Consider the following 12,265-nt stretch of genomic DNA (forward strand, 5'->3'; position numbering starts at 1 on the left):
GGGGGGCGGGGGCGAGCCCTGTCAGGCGTCGGGGAGGCTTGGCGTGATCCGTGCCAGGGTGTGAGGGGACCTTAGCGAAGGGGGTGATCCTGGCACGAGTGTGGTCCGGGGGGCTTGCGACTCGGCACGAGTGTGGCGGGGCCTGGGGGGCCTGTGCCCTCGGCACGAGTGTGGCGGGGCCTGGGGGGCTTGGCAGAGAGCGTGACTTCGGCAGCGAGGGTGAAACGGGGGTCCTGGCAGGCATGGCTCCAGGCATGTCGCGTCCCCCGCGCAGCCCGGCGCCTGGCACAGCTGAGCGACTACGAGATCGTGACCCCCACGCGGCTGGACGAGCGGGGCCAGCCCTTCCCCGCCGGTGCCCACTTCCAGCGGAGGAGACGCAGCTTGCCGGGCGGTCCCGGTCCGGACGCGGTGCCCGGGCCCCGCGGAGCCCACTACAGCCTGGACGCCTTCGGGCAGCGCTTCGTGCTCAACCTGACGGCCCAGGCGGGCTTCATCGCGCCCCGCTTCACCCTCAGCCTCGTGGGGCGGCCCGCCTCCAACCGCACGTGGCCGCTGGCCGACGGGGATGGGGACGTGCGGCACTGCTTCTACCGGGGGCACGTCAACACCCGCCCGCAGCACGTCGCCGTCATCAGCCTCTGCTCAGGGATGGTGAGTGCCCCCCTCGCCACACCAGGCGTGCAGCTCCCGCGCCCTCCGAGCTAAGCAGGGACTGCTTTGCCCCATCCCCTGCCCGTGGTCTCAGCCCCTTGCAGGGGATGGGGCTGTGCAAGCCTGGCCCTGGCGTGCAGCAGGAGAGGGGAGGTGTGCCAGCCAGCCAGGGGGGCCGTGCCAAGGCTCTCCGGGCCCCGCCGGGCACCTCCCTAGTCGCTCGCAACAGCGGACGGTTGGGACGGCCCCGTGGTCAGACGGAGGCAAAGCGCTCCCGGCTGGCGCAGGGTGCGTGGAGGGGCAGTCCAGGCTGTGCTCCACGCCGAGAGCGGGCTCCCCGTCCTGCACCGCTGCTTTTCACCCAACAGCAGCTAGGGGACACTTTTGCCTGGGAATCGCTTTCTTCCTCCTCCGTGGTCTCCCATTAGAAACTTCAGTAGCTTCTTATAGGCAGCAGTTCTTTCCCCTGGCTGAAGCGCTGGATATTCGGCTCAGCTCATAGTGACCCTGGGCATAGCCTACCCACGAGAAAGGGAGAGAAAAGAGCACGGTAGAGCCTGCCCCCGGATGTGCCAGCAAACAAAAAAACACCCGAAGGGAAAAACTGGGTCTAAAGTTTGTCTTCAACTGTGCCAGCCTTAGCTGTGGGGAGCAGTAGCTTACTTCGTGAGTAGTTCTGCTGTTGAGCTCGCACGCAGCGTAGCAAGCATCTTGCAAGCATTTGTGGGGGTCGCTGTAAAACTGAACGTGGTTAGGATGGCACGTTTAAATGCTAACACCCGAGTTACATTGTGTACTCTTAGTCCTGTGCGTTAGAGGCTGACTGCCCATCTCTGCTTGTTTTCAGCTAGGCACATTCAGGTCTCATGACGGGGACTACTTTGTAGAGCCTCTGCTGTCACTCGATGAGCAAGAGTATGAAGAAGAGCACAATAAGCCACATGTGGTCTACAGGCACCGGGCACCACAGACAGGCTCGTCAGGGGAGAAGCGCGCTTGCGATACTCCAGGTATTCATTTTTACTCTTCCCCCTGTAGATGATGTACTGATCTTGATGTACTGCTGTGTTTCTGAAACGCACGTGATTTGCAGCAAGAAGTCTTTGGGTGTTTTGGGTGGGTTGGGATGGCGTAGGTCTAACAGGCAAGGGTGTTTCTCGGACTGGAGTTTCTCTGCTGCTTGTTTGAAAGAGTTTTATATAAGACCACTGCTCAGGTGAGACGTGTTTTTGTCTTAGATACCTAATGTTAACAGGTACAGAGGTGGCTCTCAGGCCAAGCTTAACGTTTCTACCTCCATCCTTAATTGTATTCGCCCCTACTATGAAGCAGTCATCTTTGACCTCCTCAGTGTTAAACATATCTGTAAACTTGTCTTCTACCCCCTTCCTAACCAAAACTCCCCAAAGATGCTATTTCTGGTGCTCCTTAGCTGGAACAAAGGAGCCTTGACCCGCTGTCATCTGGCCTGCTATAACTCCTTCCTTCGTGGTCTCTCTAGGCTGCATCGCTCCCGACCTGGATTTGATCCTAAATTGCAATGACTTGTTTCTTTCTTTGCACCAGAAATGAGAGCATATCACCCCCTTCCCCACAGATTCTTCCATTGTTGCCCACCTACTGCGGGGTCCTGTACAAAAAGCACACTATTAACCTGAAAGAGCTCTTGAGGGCTTTCTTTCTCCTTAACCAGCATCCACCCCCTATCTGACCTCCTCTCTTGTTCTCCAGCCTATTCCATGCACCTCTGAAAGAGCAGGAGCCTTTTTCTCTTTCCTTCTCGCGTCTCCGTGAGCAACAGCTTTTCTCTCCCTGTCCCTATTATCTGCAGCAGCCTCCTGCTGCGTGTGCTTAGTTGACTTCCTGAGTCTCACAATTAATCCTCTTCCTTGGCAAAGGATACCTAACCCCCTCTCTGATGTAACTTACTTCTTGGGTCTCTTGTTTCCTCCCTGTCTTTGGCCCACATCCACTGGCTTACGAAATCCATCCACAGGTGCTTCATGCATGATCCATTGCAGCATAAAACTGCTCTTCTTGCTCTGAATGAGCGATACCTTTAGTCTGCAAGGAGACTCGTAGAGGAAAGGTACTGTTTGATAAGGCAGGCTTGTACAAAATTCATGACTGTTTTACCCCAGCGACGTTTTTAGGTTGGGGAATATAAGCAGTGAGTTTTTTCTAAGCTCATAGTGTGAAACACTAATTCAAGGAATTGTCCGAAGTAGAGATGAAGTAAACGTAACGATGATGGCCGCGTTGCATGTGCGAATGCGCACGCACACGCACGCCTGCACACACGCAAGGGGCTAATGGTACATCTCACAAGACTTCTATTGTTTGTTCTTCCAAGGGTTGCTGCTGGACTATGCCACTCTGGTTTCTCTCTTCCAGCTGTTTCTGCTCCCTTCTTTGAGATCAGATGCAGGAGACTCAGAACAGTTGGAAAGAAACACGGAAACTGGCACAATTCATCAGTAACCCTTGGAAGAATGGAGCAACAGGTCAAGGATCCCATTGAATTGAAGGTAGTTGGAAGGGCTCTGAAAACAATTTGGGGTCACTCCATATGTGCGCCACACCGGGTCCATCGAACTGGACTCCCTTATGTGCCTGATGATTTTGGAGGAGGGTTCAAGCTACCAGCTTTTGCAAGGGCTGGCTTCTCCCCCACTGTTCTGCTCTGCCTAGTTATCAGTATCTCTCGCTGTCCCTTTTTATGCTGCTTCTTTTCTCTTCTCTTCTCCTTTGCTCCATGCATGGGGGAAAAGAAGACCCCACAATTTTAAAAAAAACTTTCCCAAATAATTCTGTTCAGAGAAGCCCAGAGAAACTTGGTTCTCTCTGCCCCATTCAGTCTGTTCCCCAGCATGTCCTAGGTCAAGCTTGTGTTGGTGACAGATGCCACGTTGTTGACTCTGGACACAGCCACTTAAGAGTAAATATACATAGGACTAGTTACGTCTCCAAACACAATCTTCCCTGCTGATTTCTTGCCCTTAGCCCTGTTGGTTTTAGGGCAAACAGTAGAAGTTTAACGACACTTTTCATTTTCTCTTTGGGAATTGCCTTTGCGCAGGCTGCTTTGACAATCTTGGTAGAGTTGATGGTCTTCGCTGTATTGGACCTGGGATTTGCGGATTGCGTTACAACCCTGGTACAAAAATAGGATAAAGTCTATTTGAACTGCAAGTTAGTGGCCAGAACTAAGACTCGCTAGGGGAGGAAATACAACCCTAGAAAAGACTTAGGCCTCAGTCCTGCAATGAACTTGAAATGGGTGAATGGACTCCATTGCAGAGGTCATTTTATTAAGGCTACCTCTTACTTGGAGATTTGTAAACAGCATAATGTGGTCTTAGAGTCGTGCAGTAGCTGTTGTCGTCCCACGGTGTAAAGGAAGAAATTCTCCCTGGTTTTGCAACTGGTGAGGTAGGGTCTTTTGCTTCTAACAACCCCCATAAACCATTTATCATCACAATTAGTTTTCACATGACTAGGTCAGCTGGTGAACAGGAGGGTTTGTTTTTCAAGCTGCTGAGTTTTAATTAGCAGTTTCTAATAGCTGTATCTAATGCTTTGAGATGCAGTAGAATTTGGATAATAGCTTGTCAGGTACTTTGCAAAATGCCAGTCGGTCTTGTGAAAGTTAGTGGCTTTAGAATGCAAGTTGCGCCATGCATGTAAGGAAGTCTCTTGTAATACAACATGGGGCTCCCCTGACAAAGTGCTACCACCTTTTTTTTTTATTTTCCCCCATTGCCAGAGCTAACAAGGCCTTACAAGAAGTTGTAGCCTAAGCTTTGCTGTTAAAGTTGGCAGGGATTTGTAGTTGCGCTCCTACAATGCAGTGATGCAGCAGCTCCTGGTTCTGTCCGTGTCACCCTGCAACATAGTCCTCCTTTCTGTGCGTATCTTCCTCTTGCCACGATAAACCTCTAGTAGTTGGAGTGCTGGACTGAGCCTCAGGAGATCTGGGGTTCATTCTGCCATTGATCTGGTGAGTGACTTTAGGAAAGGGGCTTTACCTCTCTCTGCCTTGGTTTCCTCATCTGTAAAATGGGGAGAATCATTCTGCTTTCTTGCAATGAGATTTTTAAGCTATCCTATTGAAAAGCACCATAAAACATCCTAAAATGACATGTTCTGCATCACAATGAGCCAGTTCCTTAGCTGATCTGCACTGGGCAGTGCAATGCCCAGAAGCAAGTGCATGTGCCTCGAGAAGGGGGTGCCCGACCAGGCTGTGGCTGAGCCATCTTCAGCAGGTCTGACTTTAGAGACTTCCTCGTGGCAGCCCTGCTACTCACCGCTTCGTGCCAGCAGGATTTATGGCCATGCCTGTGGAAACCTCCCTGTGCAAGCTACAAATACCTGGTGATTTGATGGTGGAGGAGTTTCATGTTTAAAAGGCACCCTTATAACTCCCTGCTTAAACTCCATGCTGGGCTTCCTGCATCCAGGCCAGGCTGCTCCTGGGGGTTTCCTGTAGAGAGACATCCAGTCCTGCCCAGGCTCCAGATGCAGATATTGGCTCACACACAGGAAGCCTCCTCTAGTTGCCAGCTAAACGAACTGCTTCATGTCCTCTCTCGTCCCCTCCCAGATGACTCCTGGATGAATTGAGCGTGGTAGTTTTTTCCTTGTGTACCTGCATGCTCGTATGTTGCAAACAGACTCCTCGTGTGTGTATGTCCATGGCTTTCCTTTTCTGGCGCGTCTTCTCTGTTGAAGCTTTTCGCTTGATTTATTGTCTTTAGAAGGGGTGTGTGCGCATGGGGGGGTGGGAATTAAAAAAGAAAAGTCCCCCTCTGTGCTGGAAGGTTAACTTTTCTCTTTCATTAATTTTTTTTTTTTTTTTCCCCCTTTTGCCTTGTCCTAGTTTTTGATGCTGCCCCTTTCTCTCCCTCCTTCTCTTTTTTCTATGTCTCGGGAGGGCTGGGGTCCGTTATGGTTAATCTCTTTTTGATCCGTAGCAATAAATGGTTGCTCGCAAGTGCAGGGCACTTGACTTGATGGCCCACAAAGTCCTTGACAGCCTTGTGTTCCTATTCCCCTCCAGTCCTTTTGTACGACTTATATTGATCTCTCTGTCTCTGTCTGAATCCTGTTTTGAGGACTGGTTTTATTCCCTCGATCTCCTTCTGTCTGTTTTTACTCCAAGCTTTGCAGATTCGTTGCAGCTTTTTGCTTTGAAACCCGTTCAGGGGCCAGGTTGTGAATTGGATCTTTGTGTCTTTTGCATTCGCTGGTCTGACCTAGCTTTTTATGTCTCTCTCCTTTTATTTTAGCTGCGTTCTTTCCAGCTTCACCTCCTGTGTGCGAAGGCTGGTCTCCCTAGCCCTGCAGCTCCCCGTCCCTTGTTACACCTCCGCCTTCCTGTAGCTTTTGTTCAGCGTCAAAGTCAAGGGCTGTGGTGTGGCGATAAGAAGTTGTTTCTTGCATGTAGAGAAAAGGACCATGTGCAGTAAGCGCTGTGGTGTCTGGCCCTCTCTTTGCTGCTTAACCCATAGGCCAGGCTGTGGGCTAGGGGCTGTGGTGGATTTCAGGGGTTTAGCTGATCAGATTGAGGCCTCGGCTCTTTTAATGAGATTTGTCAGAGCCAACGTATTTTATGACCGCTCCTGCAAAAAGTCGCCTTGCCTAAACTGCAAATACCCAAATGCCTTGGCCAGAGCTTGCCATTGAGGCAGCAGTTCTCATCTCATTGATGCCTCAGTTGCAAGAAGGTGATTGGAGCCCCCCTCCCTTCTTGGAGAAGAGCCAAAAAAAGGCCGGAAAAAGGACTTCCAGCTATTCACATCGTAGTGGGAGGAGATTAGAAATGTCCTTGATTTAGCTCGGGGCAAAGCCGGTGCTGAGTTTGGGGAGACCAGGCACCAGGGCCTTCTGCAGGCACCGATTGAGAGGCAGAGGAAAAGCCGCACGATTCACGACCTGTTTTTGAGTGTCGCTAGCAGAAATTCCTGCCAAGAGCAACTCTCCGGATTGGGATGCTCTAGCACCTGCCCAGCCCCTGCGGGCTCTCCAGTTTGGAACTGGTTTTGTCGCCGTAAGTCCATACATGGCTCTCTACTTGCCCTCCGCAGAGAGCAGTGTCTCTCCCTGACGTGTGCAACCACATCAATAAGTACCGGTCGCAAAGAGATTAAGGCTCTTGAGCTTCCCCATTGACTCATGGCCATTTTGCCAACGGGGGGGGGGGGAAACGTGAAACGCTGGAACTATTAGCTGTGGGTTATTTGCTCAGTCGTATTCATTACAACCCATTCTCCCTGTGCTCGTTCAGGATGCCACGATTATCTCTGCGGCTGCCACACTTCCAGCCAAACAAATGCTTGCAGTCTGCAGGTGTGCAGCTGGCTGAGTAAAGTTGTGTCGATGAAGCGGCTGTGTAAATGTGACCGACTCCCAGGCTGTCTGGGTTGGGGAAGCTCTGTCAGCATCCCTTGAATCATAGCTGCTGTTTCAACCCATTGTCCTTAGAAATAACCTCACTCCTATTTAACACCTCGGGTTAGGTGTGGTCAGTTTGGTCCTTTGCCTTCATGATGAACGTGGAATGCTTTGGATGATTCATCAGCGATGCAAAGACGGAGCAGAGTCTCACCAGGCAGCTGCCACTCGTGGTGTGGATGGAGTCGGCAATATGTCACTGATTCTTGGATGCATTAATGGGGAACGTGTAATGGGTTATGCCTTCAGAGTAACTTAAATAGCCTGTCCTGTTGAATACGCTGCTGGAGAGTCCCTGCAGCTGGAGGGAGGGGGCCTGTTGTACTATGACCCCAGGTTTGCAACGGCTTTGCTAATGCTAATGCTGTTTTCCTCACTCCCACTACGATCTGCCGCCTTTGAGACCATCAGTGGGGCAACTGGAGGAGGGGAGGGAGTTTGCTGGTATGGCATTCCTGTTGGCTTTGCAATACCCAGGCATGTCTGCCCTGCTGTAAAGCCTGCCGTTCCCTGCACCAGGGCAGTGGGCAAGGGTCTGATCTGGCAGATCCCGCACTGCCTGTTTGGTAGGGCTTGGCCCATCCGTTGCAGATTGTATCACTGGAAATTTGAGTTAAAGCATTGGGAGATGAAGGCTTTTTTGGAGGAAGTGTGTGCTCCATTTGGGGAGTCGCCTGAGCGCTGTGGACAGATGCTGGATCAATTGAAAAGATGCATCAGGGAGAGGAGCCATGTAATCACAGAGATAACAAAATTATATGTGGCAAGATAGTGTCACAGGCTCTGCATCCCTGCCCACCCACCCCCATCCCTGCCTCCAGTGCTCAGGGGCGCTCTTCTCGATCTGGTGCAGAAGTTTGGTTTTCTAACCTAAACTGAGTAGATTAAGTGCACATCACACCAGGTCTAACTTAGATAGGGTTTTCTGCCATTTTTAGGCTGGTCTGTGCACACCGAACTTCTGTGTGGTTACAGGTTTAGATGGATGTGTGATCACTTGGGTTTATGTGCAGTGTCTGTACCTGGCCCGCAGGGATCAGTTATACACAAGCAGCCTTCTGCCCTTTCTGGCCATCTGTCTGCTCGCATCCTCACCTTTCAGGAATCATCCTGAGCTCTTCCTCCATGTTTCCAATGTGTGGTTGGACTGCAAATCTCAGCGTTTCTTAAAGCTCCAGCTCCTGGAGTCATATGACTCTTTGGGGCTCTCCGCTTGCTTTCTTTTGGTACATTTTTAGCTCTTGTGAATGCAAAAAACCCCCCAAAAAACATGAAGCCTATAAGACAATAAAAATACCACCTCGTACACCTGCCACCCTGCAACTGAAGCTGGTCAGGAGAGCTGCATGGAGACTTAACTTCCTTTGCACAAACCACTCCATAAACATGAACCATTTCATTTTGGGCAGAACGAAGCATTTCATTTGACCTAAAAAGTAGCTGTCCTGCATTTTCTTTCATGATTGAAACAAAGGCCCAAGTCAGGATCTTTCACAGGACCGCATTTCTATCCCCCGCGCAACTCCAGAGGCAGGGTCTGTGAAAGGCAGGTCTTATTACATTCAGTCCATGCAGCCAGGTTAAAAATGATTTCTTTACGTTTAGCCAGCTCGTGCTGGCCGAGACTAGCTGGAGTTGCCCTGCAAGGTTCGAGTGGTTTGTAGTTGAGCTGCTCTGGGGTTGGTAGACAAGGTCTAATCCAAGTTACCACTTTTCTTCTGTATGTCCAAGTGCAGAGGAGATTTTGCTTCCCCGGGGACTCTTGTTTGGTTTTGATCTTTTGTTAGGTTTGATCCTTGCTTCCTCAGTCAGGTGGATACCCTTTGCCCAAATCCAACCCTAGCAGCATGCAGTTCTGTGGGTGCAGCATCCCGGTACGAACTGTCCTGTGGAGATGACGTGAATCCTGCATTTTGGACCGACTGTCAGAAAACATTACAGCCCCGCTCTTCTGAGGGCTTCACCCCCAGCTGTCAGTCGAGCTGCATGATGACAGGCATCCAAATCCTGCTCCCTGGCACGACAGAGTAACTCTGTGGGTAACTCCGCTGGGTTACAAGAGCATGATGCTGGATTTATGCCGTAGTATAATTGACGGGAAGATTGACCGGAGCGCCTTTAAAAGGAGCAGAGCAGAGCTTGCCAGGTACCCTGTGACAGTGCAGCCGATGCCCAAAAGAAGTGGGGTCGGACTTGGTTTCAATGGGATGCAGTCAGCGTTGGATGCTTCTGTCGGACTTGGTTTAAATGGGTGCAACCAATGTGGTTTTCTGGGCTGGAAGGCAGGAACTACTGCTGGTTTTCCTGTGGGCTGGGAGAGGTCCCGCAAGCTTTGCAAGTGAGTGACAGCTCAATGCGTGCCCGCTTTTTGGAAGCTGGATGGAGCAGGCTGCGGTGGGGAGGACTGGCCACGTCTCAGCCAGAGGTTATGGGCTTGGCTACCTTTTTAAGCCTTCTTAAAGGGCAGGGGCTGCTTTTGTGACATGGAAGGCTGGGTCGCACCCTTCACTCCGGTATGCGCATTGCAGAAGCCACAAACAGAAATCGGCCCCCTTGTTAGCAGCCTCAAAGCAACCAAGGACTCCATTGGCATGGAAACAGGACTATTTCTTTCACTCCAGAGGTGCCCCCAGAGGTCAGGGCTGAGGCACACGAGCAGTATTTGAAGGCTTGTGTTACTGCTGTCCGTGCTGTACCTGTCCTTTAGGCACAGAGCACTTTTGCTCCCACTCCATCTTCTCCCACGAATGTTAGCAAAAAAGGCTCTTGAAATCCTTCAGCTGTTTCTAAAAGCAGGCAAAGTACCTGTACAGAGATAGATATTTATAGGTATAAATCTGTGTATAGATATAGATCGATATAGCTATATATTGATAGATCTATGGATATAGGTATAGATTAATATATCTATAAGTATAGGTAGATATAGGTATATCTTTATATATCTATATTAAAAAAAAAAAAAAGTGGCCATGCTATTTCTGACCCAGCTGCATTGCTTTTCAACATGCTCTTCAGGTCTGGTTTTTTTTTTTTTGTTTTTTTTTTTTTTCCCTCTCCTTGTATAAATGCCGCTGTTAACCCAAAAAAAAGAAAAACTTTTTTGCAACTCTTTAGTTGGCCTAATGAAAGGTATCACTTCTGTACAAAGAGCTTGTTTGCCACTGTTGGCTGTAAGCATGGATTTCTTAGGGTGATACCTTTTATTGGACCAGCTGCACAGCAAAGATAAAGTTAGACAAGTTTCCAAATGTAAGATGCAAGCTTCTTTGGGTAGAGGTGATTCTCTTTTATTAGACCAACTGAATAGTTGGAAAAAAGTTCTTCGTCGTCGTGTCTGATTAGTGAGAGCGGATGCAGTTAGCAATAGCAACTGCTCTTCCTCCAGAGAGCTCCAGATCTCTTCTTCACACAGGTCATCCTGGTGACTTCAGGCGAGTAAGGACAGATGTTGGTTGTAAAGAAGCCGATATGCAAAGACATTTTGGAAGGGTGCATGTCCTGTCCTCCTGTCACTCTCCTGACCAGCTTCAGTCGCTGGGTGTCAGGTCACGGGGTGTTTAACTGCCTTGAGGGACTGGAGTTAAATTTTGCTAAGCTTTATGAAGGTGTGCAATAATTAACTTGCTAACTATAGCTCTCATCATCAGGATACCTGGGTCAGAGGAGTCCTTATGAACTTTGTAGACTAACAACTGAAGAGCAAACCCGAAGTGGTAAAACACCAGGTTATGTATTCAAATGGCATGTGATAATATGTTAGTTTAAAAGTGCCATGCTTTTTTTTTTCTAACCTGGGAGAGAATGTTAATGCTGTTAGCTAAGAAGCTGCTTTTTTTTTTTCCCCCCCTCCTACTGCGGTGTTCAGCTTTCATGAACTCGAAGCTGAACTGGAATTGCTTTCATTGTCACATGCCTTATTTAATTGTGCAAAATGCTTTCTATTCCCAAGGACAAGTTAATGTGGAAATGGAAAGGATTATAGCTGTTAGGGATAAGTGATCACTCTCTTTTAATTTTTGATTTTAGCATAACAATGGTTACTACTTCAAAAGTAATCCCTGGGTCTGCTCCTGTCACCCTTACTAATGCAGTCAGTCATTGTACAGGGCCCGATGCTCTCTTGCCCTGCTCCCCTCTTGGCCTGATCCGAAACCTGTTTAAATCTGGGGGAAGAGTTGTGCCAACTTTAGTGCAAGAGGCATTTGGACAGGCTTCCCATCTACATGATGCCAAAATGAGGGCAGAGTGGGTGTAAAATGCTCTCAGCAGTGCTATACGCTCATTTGATATTAGTGTAAATGAGCGTGCAAGATTCGAGGTGCTGGTGGAAACAGACCCAGAGGACCTTCACGTATGAGAGAGGTTGCAGAGTTGGACCGACTTCAGTATAATAGCAGCTACAAGGGAAAGTAAATCTGCAGATAGTTTCCAGGACACAGGAAGTTGTGTGTGTTTGGTAAGTTAAAGCAGTCATGAAAACAGACTAGGTTTAAAGGACCAGTGCTCTAAAAATATTATGCTATTTTTTCCAACTTTTTTAAAACAAATATTGATGGCTGAATCTGCCCAAAGATTTGGTTTCATTTGTGGATGGATTATGAATCTATTCGTTGCATTGCTTTAAATGGTAGACACTTGTAAACTCATCTAGTAATCGGGAGTCGGGTTCTTCTGAGAATAAAAGAGGTATGTGTTGTTATTTAAACCCATCCAATTATTGTCATGTGTAGGCAGGTGTTTTCCAGGTCATTTGTTAGAACAGAGGCATTGCCGAGCAAATGTTTTCCTTCCTGTTTTCTCCTAATACATCAGCATGGTAGATAACTGCAAAATCAGGTAGAAAAATATCAGCCTTGTTTTGTTTTTCTCTTTAGCTCAAAATAAGCTTTTTTTTCATTGCTGTCCATGCTGCAGTTGTAAACTGTCATTATTCAATAATGCTCTTCTGGGATGATGTGAGAGTTTTTCATTTTAGCTTAATTAGGTCGCAGGATGCAAAGCCATTCAGCAGTTATACATTTATATCCTGTGGTCATTTTAATGGTGACAAGTTAGATATCAACAAAATTAGGCCCATATAGCTGTCTCAGTCTGCGCACACAACTCCCGTTAAAGCTGATGGGATTTTTATGCATGGGTTGAGAGCGGTATA

The 12,265-nt window shown here is 48.9% G+C and overlaps 1 protein-coding gene across 3 annotated transcripts in view; it reads left to right on the top strand.

The window, feature by feature from the left end:
- Positions 1 to 571: 571 nt before the first annotated feature.
- ADAMTS9 (ADAM metallopeptidase with thrombospondin type 1 motif 9) overlaps positions 572 to 12,265 on the top strand; it is a 101,745-nt gene continuing 90,051 nt past the window's right edge. For all 3 annotated transcript variants that reach the window (XR_002101445.1, XM_019536698.1, XM_019536699.1), the window contains exons 1-2: positions 572 to 654; positions 1,502 to 1,664. Coding sequence is in view for 2 of the 3 variants with exons in the window: in XM_019536698.1 (XP_019392243.1) it covers positions 652 to 654; positions 1,502 to 1,664 (166 nt within the window). In the remaining variant the exon portion in view is untranslated. The remainder of the gene's footprint in view (positions 655 to 1,501; positions 1,665 to 12,265) is intronic.

The sequence above is a fragment of the Crocodylus porosus genome, unplaced genomic scaffold (genome assembly GCF_001723895.1).
Source record: "Crocodylus porosus isolate Cpor-Errol unplaced genomic scaffold, CroPor_comp1, whole genome shotgun sequence".
NCBI lineage: Eukaryota > Metazoa > Chordata > Crocodylia > Crocodylidae > Crocodylus > Crocodylus porosus.